General features: G+C 48.0%; 1 protein-coding gene across 2 annotated transcripts in view; it reads left to right on the forward strand.

The window, feature by feature from the left end:
• Positions 1-6,800: 6,800 nt before the first annotated feature.
• Positions 6,801-24,688, forward strand: part of LOC139275931 (sodium channel regulatory subunit beta-4-like) — a 35,266-nt gene continuing 17,378 nt past the window's right edge. Inside the window, exons 1-2 of one of the 2 annotated variants that reach the window (XM_070893154.1) lie at positions 6,801-7,331; positions 18,923-18,979. In XM_070893154.1, the coding sequence (XP_070749255.1) occupies positions 7,244-7,331; positions 18,923-18,979 (145 nt within the window). In that variant the 5' untranslated portion in view covers positions 6,801-7,243. The remainder of the gene's footprint in view (positions 7,332-18,922; positions 18,980-24,688) is intronic. The other variant, XM_070893155.1, reaches the window with a different exon arrangement.

Raw genomic sequence — 24,688 nt, forward strand, 5'->3', positions numbered from 1 at the left:
AGTCTCACATCAGTGAGATACTGTCCCACATAGCAGTGAAATACTGTCCCACATAGCAGTGAAATACTGTCTCACATCACAGTGAGATACTGACCCACGTCAGAGAGATACACACCCAGATCACAGTTAGATACTGTCCCACATCACAGTGAGATACTGACACACATCACAGTGAGATACTGTCCCAAATCACAGAGTGATACCGTCTCGTTTCTCAGTGAGATACTGTCCCACATCACGGTGAGATACTGTCCCACATCACAATCAGATACAATCTTACATCACAGTGAGATACTGTCCTACATCACAGTGAGATAGTGTCCCACATCACAGTGAAATTCTGTACTGCATCACAGTGAGATACTGTCTCACATCACAGTGAGATACTGTCCCACATCTCAGTGAGATATTGTCCCATATCAGTGAGATACTGTCCCACATCACAGTGAGATACTGTCCCACATCACAGTGAGATATTATCCCACATCACAGTGAGATACTGTCCCACATGACAGCGATATACTGTCCCACATCACAGTGAGATACTGTGATGTACAGTGAGATACTGTCTCACATCACAGTGAGATACTGTCCCACATCACAGTGATATACTGTCCCACATCACAGTGAGATATTATCCCACATCACAGTGCGATACTGTCCCACATGACAGCGAGATACTGTCCCACATCACAGTGAGATACTGTCCCACATCACAGTGAGATACTGTCCCACATCACAGTGAGATACTGTCCCACATCACGTTGAGATACTGTCTCACATCAGAGTGAGATACTGTCTCACATCACAGTGAGATACTGTCCCACATCACATTTAGATACTGTCCCACATCACATTTAGATACTGTCACACATCACAGTGAGATACTGTCCCACATCACAGTCAGATACTGTCCCACATCACAGTGAGATACTGTCTCACATCACAGTGAGATACTATCCCACATCACAGTGAGATACTGTCTCACATTACAGTGAAATACTGTCCCATATCACAGTGAGATATTGTCCCACATCACTGTGAGATACTGTCCCACGTCACAGTGAGATATTGTCTCACATCACAGTGAGATACACTCCCACATCACAGTGAGATACTGTCCCACATCACAGTGAGATTATTTCCCACATCACAGTGAGATATTGTCTCACATCACAGTGAGATACTGTCCCACATCACAGTGAGATACTGTCCCACATCACAGTGAGATACGGTCCCACATCACATTGAGATACTGTCTCACATCACAGTGAGATACTGTTCCACATCTGTGAGATACTGTCCCACATCACAATGAAATACACTCCCACATCACGGTGAGATAATGTCCCACATCACAGTGAGATACTGTCCCACATCACAGTGAGATACTGGCTCACATCACAGTGAGATACTGTCCCACATCACAGTGAGATACTGTCCCAAATCACAGAGAGATATTCTCCCACATCTGTGAGATACTGTCTCACATCACAGTGAGATACTGTCCCACATCACAGTGAGATACTGTCCCACATCACAGTGAGATACTGTTCCATATCACAGTGAGACACTGTCCTACATCACAGTGAGATACTGTCCTACATCACAGTGAGATACAGTCTCACATCAGTGAGATACTCTCCCACATAACAGTGAAATACTGTCTCACATCACAGTGAGATACTGTCCCACATCACAGTGAGATAGTGTCCCACATCACAGTGAAATTCTGTCCTGCATCACAGTGAGATACTGTCTCACATCACAGTGAGATACTGTCCCACATCTCAGTGAGATATTGTCCCATATCAGTGAGATACTGTCTCACATCACAGTGAGATACTGCCCCACATCACAGTGAGATACTGTCTCACATCACAGTGAGATACTGTCCCACATCACGGTGAGATACTGTCCCAAATCACAGAGAGATACTGTCTCACATCTGTGAGATACTGTCCCACATCACAGTGAGATACTGTCTCAAGTCACAGTGAGATACACTCCCACATCACGGTGAGATACTGTCTCACATCACAGCGAGATACTGTCCCACATCACAGTGAGATACTGTCCCACATCACAGTGGGATACTGTCCCACATCACAATGAAATACACTCCCACATCACGGTGAGATAGTGTCCCACATCACAGTGAGTAACTGCCCCACATCACAGTGAGATACTGCCCCACATCACAGTGAGATACTGTCTCACATCACAGTGAGATACTGTCCCACATCACAGTGAGATACTGTCCCAAATCACAGAGAGATACTGTCCCACATCTGTGAGATACTGTCTCACATCACAGTGAGATACTGTCTCACATCACAGTGAGATACTGTTCCACATCACGGTGAGATACTGTCTCACATCACAGTGAGATACTGTCTCACATCACAGTGAGATACTGTCCCACATCACGGTGAGATACTGTCCCACATCAAAGTGAGATACTGTCCCACATCAAAGTGAGATACTGTCTCACGTCACAGTGAGATACTCTCTCACATCACAGTGAGATACTGTCTCACATCACAGCGAGATACTGTCCTATGTCACAGTGAGATAGTGTCCCACATCACAGTGAGATTCTGTCCTGCATTACAGTGAGATACTGTCTCACATCACAGTGAGATACTGTCCCACATCTCAGTGAGATATTGTCCCATATCAGTGAGATACTGTCCCACATCACAGTGAGATACTGTCCCATATCACAGTGAGATATTATCCCACATCACAGTGAGATACTGTCTCACATCACAGTGAGATACTGTCCCACATCACGTTGAGATACTGTCTCACATCACAGTGAGATACAGTCCCACATCACAGTGAGATACTGTCCCACATCACAGTGAGATACTGTCCCAGATCACGTTGAGATACTGTCTCACATCACAGTGAGATACTGTCTCACATCACAGTGAGATACTGTCCCACATCACATTTAGATACTGTCACACATCACAGTGAGATACTGTCCCACATCACAGTGAGATACTGTCCCACATCACAGTGAGATACTGTCCCACATCACAGTGAGATACTGTCTTACATCACTGTGAAATACTGTCCCATATCACAGTGAGATATTGTCCCACATCACTGTGAGATACTGTCCCACGTCACAGTGAGATACTGTCTCACATCACAGTGAGATACACTCCCACATCACAGTGAGATACTGTCCCTCATCACAGTGAGATTATTTCCCACATCACAGTGAGATACTGGCCCATATCACAGTGAGATATTATCCCACATCACAGTGAGATTATGTCCCACATGACAGTGAGATACTGTCCTGCATCACAGTGAGATACTGTCCCACATTACAGTGAGATACTGTCTCACATCACAGTGAGATACTGTCCCACGTCACAGTGAGATACTGTCTCACATCACAGTGAGATACACTCCCACATCACAGTGAGATACTGTCCCTCATCACAGTGAGATTATTTCCCTCATCACAGTGAGATACTGTCCCACATCACAGTGAGATACTGTCCCACATCACAGTGAAATACTGTCGCACATCACAGTGTGATACTGTCCCACATCACAGTGAGATACTGTCTCACATCACAGTGAGATACTGTCCCACATCACGGTGAGATAGTGTCCCACATCACAGTGAAATACTGTCCCACATCACAGTGTGATACTGTCCCACATCACAGTGTGATACTGTCTCACATCACAGTGAGATACTGTCTCTCATCACACTGAGGTACTGTCCATTGTCACAATGAGATTCTGTCTCTCATCGCACTGAGATACCGTCTCACATCACAGTGAGATACTGTCCCCCATCACAGTGAGATACTGTCCCACATCATCGTGAGATACTGTCCCACATCACAGTGAGATACACTCTCACACACTCCGTTCACTCTGAGTGCTTGTGGACAAATTTGAAATGGTGGATTTGTTTTCATTGGAATAGTGGAGGCTGAGGGGAGTACTCATTGACGTGTGAAAAATTATGATTGGCCTCGATATAGTGGACAGAAAGAGCCTGTTTCCCTTAGCAGAAGGGTCTACAACCAGAGGGCAAATATTTAAAGTAATTGTGGGATATGTTTCGAGTAGCTATGAGGGGAAATATCTTCACCCAGAGGGTGAGGTCTGGAACTCACTGCCTGAAAGGGTGGTTGAGGCAGAAACCCTCGCCACATTTAAAAAGTACTGGGATGTGCACTTGAAGTGCTGTAACCTTCAGTGTTACGGACCTTGAGCTGGGAAGTAGGTTTAAGCTGGATAGCCCTTTGTTAGCCGGCATGGACATGATGGGCTGAAATGGCCTCCTTCTGTGCTGTAAACTTCTCTGATTCTATGATTTTATGAAAATTATATGAGCCTTGTGCACATCAAGTGGCCCTGAATTTCAGGCCGGGTTTGTGTCAATGTTATACTGAGCTGTGGTGATGCTGATTTGTGAATGATGTGCTATTGGGCGAGTGCACTTTTCGGGTGAGTGCATGAGAGTGCTAGTTTAGTTTCTTGTTAGTGTCTCATTCGGCTGCTGCACCATTGGAGAAGTTTTCGTTTGGAAATCCCATGGAACTATTGCAAGTAATCAGATTTTTTTAATATAACAAAGTACATCAGGAACTCGGCAGCTCATTGCAAAGCAACTTATCTCCTGGACTCACAACCAGTAAATACAGCGAGAGAGCAGCAAATAGATCGATGGATAGCTCAGGGGAGAGCGACTTGAAATGCAAGTTTAGCATTTAATGATGCATTCTCAAAGCTCATTTCTATATTGTTTATTTATACTGAGAATTCAACAACAGCGTTGTTTACATCAGCAGTTGTACATGCTGGATAGATTCTGTGATGGGAAGGGGTTGTCGCCCAGGACATAGGGGTTGGGGGGAATAGGTTTTGGGGGGGTGGGTCCAGGATTGTGATGTGGGATAGGCTGGTGGGGGGGGGGGGGGGTTGGTTGCTTCCGGGGCTGTGATTGGGGGATAAATTTGGGGGGGGGTACGGGACTATGATGGGGGATAGGTGTGGGGAGGGGGGCGATGGTTCAGGGGCATCAGGAGGATAGGTTGGGAGGTTCCGGGGCTGTGATCAGGGCGATAGATTGTGGGGGTCGGGGGTCTGATACTATGATTGGGGGAATAGGTTTGGGGAGGGAGGAGTCCGGGTTTGTGATGGGGGATAGGTTGGGAGGGGTTCCGGGGCTGTGATTGGGGGGAGGAGGTGGGGTGGTTCCGATAGCTGTGATTGGGGGGATAGGTCTTGGGGGGCTTTTTGGGGCTATGATTGGTAGGGGTTGGGGGATTCTGGGGCTGTGATTGAGGGGAATTTCGGATTGTGGTTGGGGTGGGGGGTCGGGTTGTGATGGGGGTATTCGGGTTGTGATGGGGGGATTCGGGTTGTGATTGGGGGGTGTTCGGGACTGTGATTGGGGAGGGGGTTCGGTGCTGTGATGGGAGGGATAGGTTTGTGGGGGGGAGGTATTTCTGGGGCTGTGATTGGGCGATGGGTTTGGGGCTGTGATTGTGGGAGGTTCAGGTTGTGATGGGGATAGGTTCGGGGCTGTGATCGGGGGGGGAGGTTTGTCGGGGGGTTCTGGGTCTAAGATTAGGGGGGGTTCGGGGCTGTGATTGGGGGGGTCTGGGGCTATGATGGGGGGATAGGTTCAGGGGGGGTTCTGGGGCTGTGATTGGGGGGGTTCAGGGCTATGATGGGGGGATAGGTTCGGGGGGGTTCTGGGGCTGTGATTTGGGGGGTACGGGGCTATGATGGGGGGATAGGTTCGGGGGGGTTCTGGGGCTGTGATTGGGGGGTTCGGGGCTATGATGGGGGATAGGTTCGGGGGGTGGGGGGTTTGGGGCTGTGATTGGGGGGTTCGGGTTGTGATTGGGGGGATAGGTTTGTTGGGAGGCGGGGGGGGGGGGCGGGTTCCAGGGCCATAATCATGAGTCCTGGGCAAGGCTCCTCTTGGCCTGCAAGCAAACTTCAAATAACCATTGCAAACTTGGCTCGCTGTGCCTCCTCTGCTCCCCGTCAGCTGACAGCAGGTTTGAGCCGATGGGCAACCAATCACTGCTCCCCCGCTCAGACCTTCAACAACAACAACATCTTGTATTTATAAAGCGCCTTTAACACAGTGCAATGTCTCAGGACACTTCACAGGAGTGTTGTGAGATTTAAAAAATTGACAGCGAAGTAGAAATGAGCGCAGGTGCGCAAAAGCTTGGTCAAAGAGGTCGATTTTAAAAAGCGTCTTGAAGGAGGAAAGAGAGGTAGAGAGGCGGAGAGGTTTATAGCAGTGAGAATCCTGACGCTTGGCTTGAGCATATCCTGTGGCGTCTTCCTGGAACTAGAAAGATGAGATCCTGGAACTGTTTATTTAATCCAGCTTTCTATTTTAACATGGCATTGAGATGAGGGAGATATGTAGGACTGCAATCTGATACTATTAAAGTCGCAGTGATACATAACTCAGGGCAAAGTTCCCAGCCTATACTGAACCTTACTGATCTCTGTATAATGATTGTTTTTTAAACACCAGATTACAGCTAACTCCCCTCGGCTCCCTCTGCATTATTTTTTTTTAATGATCTTACTCAGCGAGTTAACGAATCAGAAAAAGTTCAGAAAGTTTTAAAACTTTTATAATCAATTGAAGTAAAGTTGAAATCTCCCTTTAAAATATCGAAATTATTAGATTGGAATGATCCGGGCTGTCTACATTTCCGAAGTTATTTGTTGTAAAAAGTTTATATTTAGATATAAAATCGCCAGCTCTCGAGGCGTGTTGTTCCGTTCACTCCCTCTGGGTGATGACGAAAGCAGCTTTGTGACTGCAATGCAGAATTACAGGGAAAGGCAGTCGTTCCAGCTTCCAGCTTGGGCTCAGTCTTACGCAGTGTGTGCGAGAGACTGAGAGAGGCAGGCACCGCAACCAAAAGCAAGAAAGGCAGGCAAGAGAGGAAGAAGAGCATTCAGACACCAAAGTATATCTGGGCTGCAGAGAGAGAGAGAGAGAGAGCAAGTCGGTGACTCACCGTCCCAACATTGTGTGCCAGGCTGAAGATCTGCTCATCCCGTGGACCTTGTTGCTGGATCTGGAACTGGTCCTCTCACTCTCCCTCTCCCTGCCTCTCTGGAGATTTTCAGACCCGGATTCCTTTATACCGGTCACCTCCTCCCCTCCACAAAAAATCCCAGAGATCTCAACTGCAGGTATTAATCAAGCTCTTCCAGAATGACCGCAGGGGTTGTGCCCTTGGAATTCCATGCAGTCGAATCAGCGAAAATCTCCCCGAGTAGAGTTTTCGTGGCGATTCTAATCGGTAAGGCAATAAAACCTCCAATATGCTCATGAATTGCAGGGAGTATGAACCAGAAGTAACTTTGTAAATGAGGGGGGGGGGGTCATACTTTTGAGTTTCTTATAGAACATATTTTGCATAAATCTTAATGTCTAATCAGATATTTTACCTGTTTCAATCTTTATTGGAAACTTAACTCTTGTCGGTTATCCCAATTTCTAACCAATTTTCTTTTTTAGATTTGTCTTTCCTGATTAAGCAAAACGCACTAGATTGATTCTTACAAGGATGCCGGTTTTTTTTTTGTTAACTTTTACTGAGCCAATGTTCAGATGGGTGCAGTTATAATCGGGACTTGATTCTAGGCTCGGTCGGAGCACCGTGAGGTCGGAGAGATATTTATGATCGAGTTCCCATCAGAAACCGCCCTGCACCGCTCCAGAAGTAAACCCAGATTGTCATTTCCAAATTCCCCCCGAGTTCACGGTGGCGAGAGCCTCGTCCCATCTCCCTCCCCTCCCTCTGACCTGATCAGTGACGGGGCAAATCCCAATCTGAATTTTTTTTGACGTTGGAATTTTAACTGAAGATTTCAAGGGGGGAAAAGGAGGAATGGGAGTTGGAAACAAAACGGATCCAGAATTGAGGCAGGGATTGAGATTGAAGGAAAGCATGATGGCCATGTCTGAGATTGAGATCAGGATTGAGATTGGGATCTGACAGTGACATGAATGTTGAAGAACTTAACAATGTTTGACTGGTCCTATTGGGTGAAAATTCAGATAAGTGGGAAATTCCAATCTTTCACAGTGTCAAAGAGGACTCTTTGCCAGTTTGTGCCTATTGTCCGTACACCCAGAACCCCTTGCTTCCCCATCACCTTGGCAGGAAGGATGGAAAAGATGAATTTGTTTTGATCATATTTACTAGCTTAAAGAACATTTCACTTGGGTCTGTTTGATCTAAACCTATAGAGCCACCTGGCGGAATGGCCTTCCGTGGTGCCCAGATTCCCAATGGTCGAGTAGGGACTCTGTCCATTACACCCGTTTCTTTGGTGGTCTCATGGTTGTCTCTGACTGAACATAAGAACATAAGAAATGGGAGCAAGAGTCGGCCATTTGGCCCCTCGAGCTTGTTCCGCCATTCAATAAGATCATGACTGATCTGATCATGGACTCAGTTCCACTTCCCTACCCGCTCCCCATAACCCTTTACTCCCTTATCGTTTAAAAATCTGTCGATCTCCGCCTTAAATATATTCAGTGACCCAGCCTCCACAGCTCTCAATGGTAGCGAATTCCACAGATTCACAACCCTCTGAGCGAAGAAATTTCTCCTCATCTCAGTTTTAAATGGGCGGGCCCTTATTCTAAGACTATGTCCCTAGTTTTAGTTTCCCCTATGAATGGAAGTATCCTCTCTACATCCACCTTGTCGAGTCCCCTCATTATCTTATAAGTTTCAATAAGATCACCTCTCATTCTTCTGAACTCCAATGTGCATCGGCTCAACCTGCTCAACCTATCTCCATAAGTCAACCCCCTCATCTGTGTTTCTTTTAAAATTTATTTTCAGGATGTGGGCGTCGCTGGCAAGGCCGGTATTTATTATCCATCCATAATTGCCCTCGAGAAGGTGGTGGTGAGCCGCCTTCTTGAACCGCTGCAGTCCGTGTGGTGAAGGTGCTCCCACAGTGCTGACTTTGTCACAGCAGCTTGGTACAACTGAGTGGCTCGCTCAGCCATTTCAAAGGGCAGTTTGTGTGTCTGGAGTCACATATAGGTCAGACCAGGTAAGGACAGAAGGTTTCCTTCCCTAAAGACCATTAGTGAACTAGTTGGGTTATAACATTCCGGTTGGTTTCATGATCACCATTACTGATACCAGCTTTTTAATTCCAGACATTTTTCTTTAATTAACTGAATTTAAATTCCCCAGCTGCCGTGGTGGGATTATTACTTCAGGCTTCTGGATTCCTAGCCCAGTAATGTAACCGCTGGTGATGTATGGATGATCTTTTCAGCCATCCAAGTCTTGAAAGTCTAGGTGAGGGTCCAACCTGGGTCCCGAGGGATGTAGGTGACTCTGAATCCTGGCCATCCAGTTCTCGAGGCCCAGAAAACTCACTCCGATTCATGCTTACATTGCTTATTTGTTTTTAAAATTCTCATCCTTCTTTTCAAATCCTTCCGTGGCCTCGCCCGCTCCTTATCTCTGTAACCTCCTCCAGTCCCACAACCCCCTGTGATCTCCCCGGGGTCCCTCAATTCTGGCATTCTGAGCACCCCCGATTTTCATCCATTGGTGGCCGTGCCTTCAGCTGCCTGGGCCTTAAGCTCTGGAACTCCCTCCCTAAACCTCTCTGTTTCTCTTCCCTCCTTTAAGACGCTCCTTAAAACCTACGGCTTTGACCAAGCTTTTGATCACCTGGCCGATTATCTCTTTAAGTGGCTCGGTGTCAAATTTTGTCTGATAATCACTCCTGTGAAGTGCCTTGGGACATTTTAGATTGTTAAAAGTGCTATATAAATGCAAGTTTTTATTTATCCTGTTTGAATTTTGTGGGCCTGGAGGTTTGGAAAGTGCTGATACTTCACTTGGGTAATCCCTAAATCAGAACACTGAGATCTGTTAGCCTCAACAACTTGCAATACATGATAATTAAGAAGAATAAGAATTTAAACTAGATATGTGGCCCGTGAGATTCAACGGTACAGGCCTAAATGACCACACAGACAAAATGTTTGATCAACCTTGTCCTACAGTCAATGCGGCAACTGATGGCCATCATCCTGGGGGAGAGGCAGTGATTCTACCATGGTAGGACAGGGGGACCTGGGGGTCCTTGTACATGAAACACAAAAAGTTGGCATGCAGGTACAGCAAGTAATCAGGAAGGCAAATGGAATGTTGGTCTTTATTGCAAAGGGGATAGAGTATAAAAGCAGAGAAGTCCTGCTGCAACTGTACAGGGTATTGGTGAGGCCACACCTGGAGTACTGCGTACAGTTTCGGTCTCCTTATTTAAGGAGGGATATATTTGCATTGGAGGCAGTTCAGAAAAGGTTCACGAGATTGATTCCTGAGATGAAGTGGTTGTCTTATGGAGAAAGGTTGAGCAGGTTGGGCCTATACTCATTGGAGTTTAGAAGAATGAGAGGTGATCTTATTGAAACGTATAAGATTCTGAGGGGGCTTGCCAGGGTACATGCAGAGAGGATGTTTCCCCTTGTGGGGGGCATAGTTTTAGAATAAGGGGTCGCCCATTTAAAACGTAAATGTGGAGGAATTTCTTCTCTCAGAGGATTGTGAATCATTGGAATTCTCTTCCCCAGAGAGCTGTGGAGACTGGGTCATTGAATATATTCAAGATGGAGACAGACAGATTTTTGAGCGATAAGGGAGTCAAGGGTTATGGGGAGCGGGCAGGGAAGTGGAGCAGAACCCAAGATCAGATCAGCCATGATCTTATTGAATGGCAGAGCAGGCTCGAGGGGCCAAATGGCCGACTCCTGCTCCTATTTCTTATGTTCTTATGTTAATTTCCGTGAGTCTACATAAATAGATCCAGTGATATCTGTAGCCTATTTACCAAATCTATCTTTCAAAGGAGAATTGATCAATAATTGAAAAGGAAAAAGATATTGCAGGGCTATGGACAAAGAGCATGGCAGTGGGACAAACTGGATAGTTCTTTCAAAGAGCAGGTATGGGCATGACGGGCTGGGTGGGCTCCTTATGTGTTGTATGATTCTATGCCGTGGGGGGAGCTTTTTACCGATATATAAAACGGAAAAGAGTGACTAAAGTAAATGTTGGTCCTTTAGAAGATGAGAAGGGGGATTTAATAATGGGAAATGTGGAAATGGCTGAGATCTTAAACAATTATTTTGCTTCGGTCTTCACAGTGGAAGACACAAAAACCATGACAAAAATTGCTGGTCACGGGAATGTGGGAAGGGAGGTCCTTGAGACAATCACTATCACTAGGGGGGTAGTGCTGGACAGGCTAATGGGACTCAAGGTAGACAAGTCCCCTGGTCCTGATGAAATGCATCCCAGGGTATTAAAAGAGATGGCGGAAGTTATAGCAGATGCATTCGTTATAATCTACCAAAATTATCTGGACTCTGGGGAGGTACCAGCGGATTGGAAAGCAGCTAATGTAACGCCTCTGTTTAAAAAAGGGGGCAGACAAAAGGCAGGTAACTATAGGCTGGTTAGTTTAACATCTGTAGTGGGGAAAATGCTTGAAGCTATCATTAAGGAAGAAATAGCGGGACATCTAGATAGGAATAGTGCAAATCAAGCAGACGCAGCATGGATTCATGAAGGGGAAATTATGTTTAACTAATTTACTGGAATTCTTTGAGGATATAACGAGCATGGTGGATAGAGGTGTACCGATGGATGTGGTGTATTTAGATTTCCAAAAGGCATTCGATAAGGTGCCACACAAAAGGTTACTGCAGAAGATAAAGGCTCGAAGAGTCAGAGGAAATGTATTAGCATGGATAGAGAATTGGCTAGCTAACAGAAAGCAGAGAGTTGGGATAAATGGGTCCTTTCCGGGTTGGAAATAGGTGGTTAGTGGTGTGCCACAGGGATCGGTGCTGGGACCACAACTGTTTACAATATACATAGATGACCTGGAAGAGGGGACAGAGTGTAGTGTAACAAAATTTGCAGATGACACAAAGATTAGTGGGAAATGGGTTGTGTAGAGGACTCAGAGAGGCTGCAAAGAGATTTAGATATGTTAAGTGAATGGGCTAAGTTTGGCAGATGGAATACAATGTCGGAAAATGTGAGGTCATCCACCTTGGAAAAAAAAACGTAAAAGGGAATATTATTTGAATGCGGAGAAATTACAACATGCTGCGGTGCAGAGGGACCTGGGGGTCCTAGTGCATGAATCCCAAAAAGTTTGTTTGCAGGTGCAGCAGGTAATCAGGAAGGCGAATGAAATGTTGGCCTTCATTGCGAGAGGTATGGAGTACAAAAGCAGGGAGGTCCTGCTGCAACTGTACAGTGTATTGGTGAGGCCGTACCTGGAGTACTGCGTGCAGTTTTGGTCACCTTACTTAAGGAAGGATATACTAGCTATGGAGGGGGTACAGAGACGATTCACTAGGCTGATTCCGGAGATGAGGGGGTTACCTTATGATGATAGATTGAGTAGACTGGGTCTTTACTCGTGGAGTTCAGAAGGATGAAGGGTGATCTTATAGAAACATTTAAAATAATGAAAGGGATAGACAAGATAGAGGGCAGAGAGGTTGTTTCCACTGGTCAGGGAGACTAGAACTAGGGGGCACAGTCTCAAAATACAAGGGAGCCAATTTAAAACCGAGTTGAGAAGGAATTTCTTCTCCCAGAGGGTTGTGGATCTGTGGAATTCTCTGCCCAAGGAAGCAGTTGAGGCTAACTCATTGAATGTATTCAAATCACAGATAGATAGATTTTTAACCAATAAGGGAATTAAGGGTTACGGGGAGCGGGCGGGTAAGTGGAGCTGAGTCCACGGCCAGATCAGCCATGATCTTGTTGAATGGCGGAGCAGGCTTGAGGGGCTGGATGGCCTACTCCTGTTCCTAATTCTTATGTTCTTATGTTCTTATGTTTATGTTCTATGTTATGGCCAAGCTCAATGTTCATGCATGCTAATTTTTTGTGTTTCATGCACAAAAACCCCCAGGTCTCTCTGTACTGCAGCACTTTGCAATTTACCTCCATTTAAATAATAATTTGCTTTTTTATTTTTCCTGCCAAAGTGGATAACCTCACACTTTCCCACATTATACTCCATCTACCAAATGTTTGCCCACTCACTTACTCTGTCTATATCCCTTTGAAGATTTTTTGTGTCTTTCTCACAACTTGCTTTCCCATCCATCTTTGTATCATCAGCAAACTTGGTTACATTACACCTGGTCCCTTCATTCAAGTCATTAATATAGATTGTAAATAGTTGAGGCCCCAGCACCGATCCCTGTGGCACCCCACTAGTTACTGTTTGCCAACCGGAAAATGACCCGTTTCAATGACATTGTGGCTGATCTTCAGCCTCAACTCTACTTTTCCGCCCGATCCCTATATCCTTTGATTTCCCCTAAAGTCCAAAAAGTCTATCAAACTGTGTCTTGAATATACTCACCGACTGAGCACTCACAACCCTTCGGGGTAGAGAATTCCAATGATTCACAATTCTCTGAGTAGAGAAATTCCTCCTCATCTTTGTCCTAAATGGCCGACCCCTCATCCCGAGACTATACCCCCTCGTTCTAGACTCTCCAACCCCGGGAAACAACCTCTCAGCATCTACCCTGTCAATCCCCCTCAGAATCTTCTACTGCACCTCAACTGAGATCAACTAACAGTATTGAGCAGACAATGCACCAGGCAGTGTGTGTGTGTGTGTGGGCGGGGGGGTGGGGGGGGGGGGGGTCTGCGTGGCTTAATCTCACCTCAAAACGATCCCCCCCACCCCTTAACCTTGACAGCGTCCCTTTAAGAGTCGAACATGGAATGTTTTAAGCAGGCAGCTGTGGGTCTCAGTTCGGAGCATGTGACTGAAGACGGGAGAAAGATCGTGAGGCAATGCAGAGACAGTGCAGGCTTGGGAAGCTAGGTAGCATGGAAAGGCACGTTCCTGTGTGTGTATGAAACCTCACGGCAGGAGGAGGCGTTTCAGCGCAGAGGTTTACTGTAATTCTCAGTTGGGGCTGGTGCAGTTACAGGAGGGAGGCTCGTGAAATCCTAAACAGCTGGAAAGGGGGAATAAAACCTAACTATCAGCGCAGATATATGGCTGCATCTCATTCAACTCCGACCTGAATCTAGATTGACGTGCTACTGCAGTTTGGACTGTGAAGGTACAGGGCAGGAAATGCTGCCTGCGGATTGTCGTGGACCACACTTGAATAATAGTGTTTCTACGTTATTGAACGAAAGAACATTTCTGCCGCGTCTTTCACAACCTCAGGACGTCCCAAAGCGCTTTACGGCCAGTGAAGTACTATTGGAGTGCAGTCACTGTTGTGGAAACGCGGCAGCCAATTTGCGCACAGCAAGCTCCCACAAACAACACTGCGATAATGACCAGATAATCTGTTTTTTTAGTATCGTCGGTTGAGGGATAAATATCGGCCAGGGCACTGGGGACAATTCCCCTGCTCTTCTCCAACACAGTGCCTTGGGATCTAAGAAAGAGCAGAGCGGACCTCGGTGAAACATCTCATGCGAAAGACGGCACCTCCGACAGTGCAGCACTCCGAGTGGCAGCCCAGATTTTTGTGCTCAAGTCTCGGGAGTGGGACTTGAACCCAAGGCGAGAGTGCTGCCCACTGAGCCACGGCTGACCTGGGATGCGAAGCCACATTATGGGGCCAAGGTGTGTAATTCAGGCCATGACCACAGGGAGAAAGCACAGGATCCACGATGTGACAAGTCAAAGTCTGGCAGGGTGACGCCAAGCTTGAGTTTTAACAGCAGCGCTGGAGGAGGTGAAAGGGCAGAGACAGAGGATGGGTGAATATTCCAGCCTTTTACTGGATTTTCTTTGGGGATCAGGGAGTATTTATACAAAGCTTTTCCCTGGAAGGCTAAGTGGGTCAGGGGAGTCCGTGATGAGGGATGGGGGGAGGGGGGAGTGTATGATTGGTGGGGGGTGGGGGAGTGTGATGGGGAGGGGGGGGGAGAATGCGATGGGGGGGAGAGTGTGTGATGGGGGGGAGAGCGTATGATTGGGGGGGGAGTGTGATGGGGGAGAGAGTGTGATGGGGGAGAGTTTGATGGGGGGGGGAGGATGACGGGGGGAGAGAGTGTGATGGGGGAGAGAGTGTGATGGGGAGAGTTTGATGGGGGGGAGGGTGATGGGGGGAGAGAGTGTGATGGGGGAGAGTTTGATGGGGGGGGGAGTGTGATGGGGAGAGAGAGTGTGATGGGGGAGAGTTTGATGGGGGGAGAGTTTGATGGGGGGGAGTGTGATGGGGAGGAGTTTGATGGGGGGGAGGGTGATGGGGGGAGAGAGTGTGATGGTGGAGAGTGTGATGGTGGAGAGTATGATGGGGGCGGGGAGAGAGTGTGATGGCGGGGAGAGTGTAATGGCGGGGGGAGTGTGATGGGGGGGAGATTGTGATGGGGGGGGGGAGATTGTGATGGGGCGGGGGAGAGAGTGTGATGGGGGGGAGTGTGATGGGGGGAGTGCAATGGGGGGGTGAGAGTGTGTGATGGGGGTAGGAGTGTGTGATGGTGGAGTCCGTGATCCAGAAGTTGGAGATCAGCCGTCTGCAGTGGTTATAGCACGCTCCCAGAGGAATTCAAATCTTCCTAGAGCAAGCTGTGAGACGATGGTTAAATTGTGAGCTGACCCTGAGACCTGCCGATGGTTCAAGGAGCTCCTTCAGGGAAAGGGACTGACCACCCGCCCCAGCCTGGAGTACATGTAACTCCAGTCCCACATTACTGACCTCAGAGCACCTGGAGGTGGGGGAGACATGTGGCAGTGTCATGTCAGCCACATCCCAGAACAAATCAGATCAAATCAGCCCCACAGAGTTTCGTTATTGAATGTTAGAATTCAGAGCATGATTTAAACAGACTGGGAATATTTACATTTGCTTTATGCAAATAACACAGCAACAATAAACAGGCAAATCCTTCATTAGGGGAGCGATATTCAGTGATTGTCCCTGATGGTGATTTAATGACAGATGCAGCTCATCTGTGTTTCTATCGGCACCAAGAAACAGGAAGGTTTATCGATCCTACCCCCTTCCCTCACTTCCCTCCCCCTCCCCCGCCTCCCTACCCCTCCCCCACCTCACTACCCACTCCCCTCACTTCCCTACCCTTCCCCCCGCCTCCCTACTCCTCCCCCCGCCTCCCTACCACTCCCTGCCTCCCTCACCCTCATCCTACCTCCCCTCACCTCCTTCCCCCTCCCCTAACCTCCCTACCCCTCCCTGCCTCCCTCCCCCTCACCCTCCCTCTGCTCACCTCCCTCCCCCTCTCCCTTCCTCCGCTCACCTCCCTCCCCCTCTCCTAACCTCCCTACCCCTCACTCCGCCTCCCTCCCCTCCCCTTCCTACCCCCTCACTCCCCCTCCCTACTCCTCCCCTCGCTTTATACCTCACTCCTCCCCTCCCTACCCCCTCCCCCTCCCCTCCCTCTCCCTCCCCTCGCCTTATACCTCTCCCCCACCTCCCTTCCCCTCCCCTCCCCTCACCTCCCTCTCCCTCCCCTCGCCTTATACCTCTCCCCCCTGCCTCCCTACCCCTCCCCTCTGCTCCACACCCTTCTTCTCGCCTCCAAAAAATGTGTTTTGTGTCGAAGGTGATCATTACTTTACTAACAAACAACAGTTCTTCTCTGTTACACACTGAGTACTTCTGCAGGATAATTCATAATTTCCCACTGTCACACAGCGTGTAATCCTTGCCATGCTGAATTATCTGGAACTACATACCGTTTACACAGTGAGTATTCCTTACCCTGCTCAATAAACTGGGGTTTCTGACTGTTTGAGCTGTGGACAGGGAGCCTTTTCTGCCAGCTGCACATTTCAAGAAATGTATTTAAATGGATGGAAAACCATGGGCAATCTGCATCTCCGACAGTGCGGTGCTCCCTCAGTACTGCCCCTCCGACAGTGCAGCGCTCCCTCAGTACTGCCCCTCCGACAGTGCAGCACTCCCTCAGTACTGACCCTCCGACAGTGCGGCGCTCCCTCAGTACTGCCCCTCCGACAGTGCGGCGCTCCCTCAGTACTGCCCCTCCGACAGTGTGGTGCTCCCTCAGTACTGCCCCTCCGACAGTGCGGCGCTCCCTCAGTACTGCCCCTCCGACAATGCGGCGCTCCCTCAGTACTGCCCCTCCGACAGTGCGGCGCTCCCTCAGTACTGCCCCTCCGACAGTGCGGCGCTCCCTCAGTACTGCCCCTCCGACAGTGCGGCGCTCCCTCAGTACTGCCCTTCCGACAGTGTGGTGCTCCCTCAGTACCGTCCCTCCGACAGTGCGGCACTCCCTCAGTACCGTCCCTCCGACAGTGCAGTACCCCTCAGCACTGTCCCTCCGACAGTGCGGTGCTCCCTCAGTACCGTCCCTCCGACAGTGCAGCACTCCCTCAGTACCGTCCCTCCGACAGTGCGGCACTCCCTCAGTACCGTCCCTCCGACAGTGCAGTACCCCTCAGCACTGTCCCTCCGACAGTGCAGCACTCCCTCAGCACTGCCCAGGAGTGTCAGCCTAGATTTTGAGCTCGAGTCTCTGGAGTAGGACTTGAACCCAGACCTCCTGACTCAGAGGTGAGAGTGCTGCCCACTGAGCCACAGCTGACAAAACCGAAGAAAATATAGGTCTCCATAAGTGATGTAAAAGCTGAAGAAAAGGATGAGACGTTAAACCGAGGCCCCGTCTGCCCTCTGAGATGGATGGAAAAGATCCCATGGCACTATTTCAGAGAAGAGCAGGGAATTCTCTCCAGTGTCCTGGCCAATATTTATCCCTCAACCAATGTCTGGATTATCTGGTCATTATCACATTGCTGTTTCTGGGAGCTTACTGTGCACAAATTGGCTGCCACGCTTCCTACATTACAACAATGACTACACTTCAAAAAATTACTTCATTGGCTGTAAAGCGCTCTGGAATGTCCTGAGGGTGTGAAATTTATCTGTTTGCCTGTAACACTGTTGCGAAGCGCCTTGGGACATTTTAGTATGTTAAAGGCACGATATAAATAAAAGTTATTATTATTAATAATAAAGGCGCTATAGAAATGCAATTCTTTAAGTTGCATTACAAGAAACGTCTTAAATATATAAATGGACACAACCCTTTTAGTGAAAATGTTGCATTTGGCAGGACAGTGCTAAATTAACCTGAGAAATGTGGGCTTTTTGCATTGTCAGCAGTTGCCGCCAGTGTGTCTGCAGTGAATTCATTTATCGGGAATGACAGGAATCTATAAACATGAATAGAGGTGCGAGATCTATAAAGCACATGCAGGCATATGGGGGCAGCTGATCGCCATGGACTAGGGATTGACCCACTGATGGTCCCACTCACAGGAACATGGGCACAGGAGGAGGCCATTCACCCCCCTCGAGCCTGTCCCGCCATTCATAGAAAATAGGTGCAGGAGTAGGCCATTCGGCCCTTCTAGCCTGCACCGCCATTCAATGAGTTCATGGCTGAACATGCAACTTCAGTACCCCATTCCTGCTTTCTCACCATACCCCTTGATCCCCCTAGTAGTAATAGAAACATTCAATTAGATCATTGGCTGATCTGTATCTTAACTCCATCTATCTGGCTTGGTTCCGGAACCCTTAATGGCCTCGCCTAACCAAAATCTAAGGGGTCAAAATTGGGTTCAGTACAGTGCCCCGTTACCGCGTGGGGAGGCGGCTAGCGAGCCGCAAAAGCCAACCGTCGTCGGTAAGCGGCATCGACGCCTCGCCCTACATTCAGTCGGCTCTTTGGCACGGGCGCCAAAAGGCAAAGCTGCGCCGGCTAACAGTACCCGCATGGTGACCTCACCCAGCGTGCAACGCCTCTTTGAATAGCCTCTGCCGCGACATTTGCTTTGTATGCTTGCCGTACAGCCAGGAAAAAGTCGTGGTTAAAGAGCGGATTGCGAGCGAAATCGCCCAGAAAGGAAGGTAAGTTTTTCTCTCTTTATTTCGGCATCTTTTCATTAGTTTTTAAAGAGTGGAGGAAGTTTGTGTGTGTGGATCAGAGTTTTAGTTACTTATTTTTTCTTCCTGTTATTTTTCTAGCGTGGCGGTAGCCTCCCACGGGGAAATTCCGTCGGCCTCCTGAGCTCCCGCCCAAGGCTGGGTGTGCAACGCCACTATTTAGCGCTGCTCGCTCATCTTTGGGCGTAAAAACTGAATTTAGGACTTTGAGGCTGCGTCTAACCCCCGGGGCTAAAATCAACACTCGGGCGCTGACACCGCCTCAAAAATGGCGGGACCCAATTCCGACCCCTAACAATCTTCGTTTTGAAATTTTCAATTGACTGTCAGTCTCAACAGCTTTTTGAGGGCGAGCATTCCGATTCTCACTGCCCTCTTGTCGCTGGTCTCCAGTCGAACGCATTTTGTCAGATGTTTTGAGAATGCCTGGAGATCCAGTTTCTGGCAGTTGTGGGAGTCAGACCAACGCTTGCTCTTTTATCCCACCAACCGAAGGTTCCTCAGACCTCTGTGCTATTAATGAGCGTCTGTCATCATCAAAGGCAGTCGCTCGAAGCGAGGATGCCTTGCTTCCACGCCAAAAAAGGATGAGTTCACAGGTGTTTCAATGAAAGACCTAATATTCCAGATCCAGAACTACATCCTGAAGGGTGGAAGATGCCTGTGTGTGGATTTTTTTAACGTGGGGTGGCCGTTGCACACCAGCCACCACACGGGCTTGACAGAGCTAGGTCTTGGTCCAGTGGCAAGGATTAACCAAGACGACTGGAGACCTGCTCTGCTGCACGGACCTAGTGCGCACATATCGCACAGTGTGGGCTGGCCCGTGCTGCCCCTGGGCCCCAGACTCACGCCTCTCCTGGGCCCCGGTCACTTCCCTCTTGCCGCTCCTTCGCCCCTCGTGCTGTGCCTGCCCGCACTGCAATCAGCGACCTGGCTTCGCAGCCCTCACCCTCCTGCAGTGGTATGTTGCCGCACGCTGCTCCCTCTGATGGCCCTGGCCTGCTGATGGGCTTGCAGGATGGGACCGCGCCAATTTCCGGGCCGGGCCGGGCCGTCGCATGCTGTTCCCTCTAATGCAACCTTTCAATCACAGTAAACCCGGACAGGCAATACTCAAATTCCTTTCCAAAACCAATCAGATCAAATCCTTAGAAATCGACAACATTCTGCTATTAAAGGAATATCCCAAACATTGAACTAAACAATAATTCTGTACAGTTACACAGTCAGTGACCCTTACCTTGAATAAACAGTGACTCTGTACAGTTACAGTGAGTGACCATTACCCTGTGAATAAACTGCAGAGCAGGTCTCATCCTGGTTAACCCTTGCCTCTGGATAAAGACCTAGCTCTGTCGAGCCCGTGTGGTGGCTGGTGTGCAACGGTCACCCCACGTTAAAAACATCCACGCACAGGCATCTTCCACCCCCTCAACTGGAGTTCAGGACTGGAACATTGGGTCCTTCATCGAAACACCTGTGAGCCCATGTGGAAGCAAGTCAACCTGGTTCCAGGGATCGCCTATGATGCTGAATAAACAGTGATTCTGTACAGTTACACAGCGAGTGACCCTTACTCTGAATAAACAGTGACTCTGAACAGTTAGAAACATAGAAACATAGAAAATAGGTGCAGGAGTAGGCCATTCGGCCCTTCGAGCCTGCACCGCCATTCAATGAGTTCATGGCTGAACATGCAACCTCAGTACCCCATTCCTGCTTTCTCGCCATACCCCTTGATCCCCCTAGTAGTAAGGACTTCATCTAACTCCTTTTTGAATATATTTAGTGAATTGGCCTCAACAACTTTCTGTGGTAGAGAATTCCACAGGTTCACCACTCTCTGGGTGAAAAAGTTTCTCCTCATCTCGGTCCTAAATGGCTTACCCCTTATCCTTACTCTGTGACCCCTGGTTCTGGACTTCCCCAACATTGGGAACATTCTTCCTGCATCTAACCTGTCCAGGCCCGTCAGAATTTTAAACATTTCTATGAGATCACCTCTCATTCTTCTGAACTCCAGTGAATACAAGCCCAGTTGATCCAGTCTTTCTTGATATGTCAGTCCCGCCATCCCGGGAATCAGTCTGGTGAACCTTCGCTGCACTCCCTCAATAGCAAGAATGTCCTTCCTCAAATTAGGAGACCAAAACTGTACACAATACTCCAGGTGTGGCCTCACCAAGGCCCTGTACAACTGTAGCAACACCTCCCTGCCTCTGTACTCAAATCCCCTCGCTATGAAGGCCAACATGTATTTGCTTTCTTAACCGCCTGCTGTACCTGCATGCCAACCTTCAATGACTGATGTACCATGACACCCAGGTCTCGTTGCACCTCCCCTTTTTGCTAATCTGTCACCATTCAGATAATAGTCTGTCTCTCTGTTTTTACCACCAAAGTGGATAACCTCACATTTATCCACATTATACTTCATCTGACATGCATTTGCCCACTCACCTAACCTATCCAAGTCACTCTGCAGCCTCATAGCATCCTCCTCGCAGCTCACACTGCCACCCAACTTAGTGTCATCCGCAAATTTGGAGATGCTACATTTAATCCCCTCATCTAAATCATTAATGTACAATGTAAACAGCTGGGACCCAGCACAGAACCTTGCGGTACCCCACTAGTCACTGCCTGCCATTCTGAAAAGTACCCATTTACTCCTACTCTTTGCTTCCTGTCTGCCGACCAGTTCTCAATCCACGTCAGCACACTAACCCAAATCCCATGTGCTTTAACTTTGCACATTATTCTCTTGTGTGGGACCTTGTCGAAAGCCTTCTGAATGTCCACATACACCACATCAACTGGTTCTCCCTTGTCCACTTTACTGGAAACATCCTCAAAAAATTCCAGAAGATTTGTCAAGCATGATTTCCCTTTCACAAATCCATGCTGACTTGGACCTATCATGTCACCTCTTTCCAAATGCGCTGCTATGACATCCTTAATAATTGATTCCATCATTTTACCCACTACTGATGTCAGGCTGACCGGTCTATAATTCCGTGTTTTCTCTCCCTCCTTTTTTAAAAAGTGGGGTTACATTGGTTACCCTCCACTTGATAGGAACTGATCCAGAGTCTATGGAATGTTGGAAAATGATTGTCAATGCATCCGCTATTTCCAAGGCCACCTCCTTAAGTACTCTGGGATGCAGTCCATCAGGCCCTGGGGATTTATCGTCCCATCAATTTCCCCAACAATTTCCCGACTAATAAGGATTTCCCTCAGTTCCTCCTTCTTACTAGACCCTCTGACCCCTTTTATTTCCGGAAGGTTGATTGTGTCCTCCTTAGTGAATACCGAACCAAAGTACTTGTTCAATTGGTCTGCCATTTCTTTGTTCCCTGTTATGACTTCCCCTGATTCTGACTGCAGGGGACCTACGTTTGTCTTTACTAACCTTTTTCTCTTTACATATCTATCGAAACTTTTGTAGTCCATCTTAATGTTCCCTGCAAGCTTCCTCTCGTACTCTATTTTCCCTGCCCTAATCAAACCCTTTGTCCTCCTCTGCTGAGTTCTAAATTTCTCCCAGTCCCCGGGTTCACTGCTATTTCTGGCCAATTTGTATGTCACTTCCTTGGCTTTAATACTATCCCTGATTTCCCTTGATAGCCACGGTTGAGCCACCTTCCCTTTTTTATTTTTACGCCAGATAGGGATGTACAATTGTTGTAGTTCATCCATGCGGTCTCTAAATGTCTGCCATTGCCCATCCACAGTCAACCCCTTAAGTATCATTCGCCAATCTATCCTAGCCAATTCACGCCTCATACCTTCAAAGTTACCCTTCTTTAAGTTCTGGACCATGGTCTCTGAATTAACTGTTTCATTCTCCATCCCAATGTAGAATTCCACCATATTATGGTCACTCTTCCCCAAGGGGCCTCGCACAACGAGATTGCTAATTAATCCTCTCTCATTACACAACACCCAGTCTAAGATGGCCTCCCCCCTAGTTGGATCCTCAACATATTGGTCTGGAAAACCATTCCTTATGCACTCCAGGAAATCCTCCTCCACCGTATTGCTTCCAGTTTGGTTAGCCCAATCTATATGCATATTAAAGTCACCCTTGATAACTGCTGCACCTTTATTGCATGCACCCCTAATTTCATGTTTGATGCCCTCCCCAACATCACTACTACTGTTTGGAGGTCTGTACACAACTCCCACTAACGTTTTTTGCCCTTTGATGTTCTGCAGCTCTACCCATATAGATTCCACACCATCCAAGCTAATGTCCTTCCGAACTATTGCATTAATCTCTTTAACCAGCAATGCTACCCTACCTCCTTTTCCTTTCATTCTATCCTTCCTGAATGTTGAATACCCATGGATGTTGAGTTCCCAGCCCTGATCATCCTGGAGCCACGTTTCTGTAATCCCAATCACATCATATTTGTTAACATCTATTTGCACAGTTACTTCATCCACTTTATTACGGATACTCCTTGCATTAAGACACAAAGCCTTCAGGCTTGTTTTTTTAACACCCTTTGTCCTTTTAGAATTATGATGTAGTGTGGCCCTTTTTGTTTCTTGCCTTTGTTTACTCAGCCTTCCACTATTGCTTTTTACTTTTCTACTGTCTGTTTCTGACTCCATATTACTTCGCCCTTTCTCGCTGCATAGGTTCCCATCCCCCTGCCATATTAGTTTAAACACTCCCGAACTGCATTAGCAAATGTTACCCCTAGGACATCAGTTCCAGTCCTGCCCAAGTGCAGACCGTCCCTTTTGTATAGGTCCCACTTCCCCCAGAACTGGTTCCAATGTCCCAGGAATTTGAATCCCTCCCTCTTGCACCTCTGCTCAAGCCACGTATTTATTCTAACTATCCTGCTCCCTCTATTCTGATTAGCACGTGGCACTGGTAGCAATCCAGAGATTACTACCTTTGAGGTCCTACTTTTTAATTTAACTCCTAGCTCCCTAAATTCAGCTTGTAGGATCTCTTCCTGCTTCTTACCTATATCGTTGGTACCTACATGTACCACGACAACTGGCTGTTCACCCTCCCTCTCCAGAATGCTCTGCAGCCGCTCCGAGATATCCTTGACCCTTGCACCAGGGAGGCAACATACCATCCTGGAGTCTCGGTTGCAGCCGCAGAAACTCCTATCTATTCCCCTTACAATAGAGTTCCCTATCACTATAGCTCTCCCACTCTTTTTCCCACCCTTCTGTGCAGCAGAGCCAGCCACAGTGCCATGAACTTGGCTGCTGCTGCCCTCCCCTGATGAGTCATCCTCCTCAACAGTACTCAAAGCAGTGAATCTGTTTTGCAGGGGGATGACCGCAGGGGACCTTCCTTGCACTGCTCTTCCTGCTGGTCTTCCATTTCCTATCTGGCTGTGGACCTTTCGCCTGCGGTAAGACCAACTCGCTACACGTGCTACTCACGTCATTCTCAGCATCGTGGATGCTCCAGAGTAAATCCACCCTCAGCTCCAATTCCACAGCGGTCCGTCAGGAGCTGGAGGCGGATAAACTTCCCGCACACGTAGTCGTCAGGGACACCGGAAGTGTCCCTGAGTTCCCACATGGTACAGGAGGAGCATATCACGTGACCGAGCTCTCCTGTCATGACTTAACCCTTAGATTAACTTAAATTAGCAACAACAATGCTAAAGTTTACTCACTGTTATAGAA

The sequence above is a fragment of the Pristiophorus japonicus genome, chromosome 11 (assembly GCF_044704955.1).
Source record: "Pristiophorus japonicus isolate sPriJap1 chromosome 11, sPriJap1.hap1, whole genome shotgun sequence".
Taxonomy (NCBI): Eukaryota; Metazoa; Chordata; class Chondrichthyes; family Pristiophoridae; genus Pristiophorus; species Pristiophorus japonicus.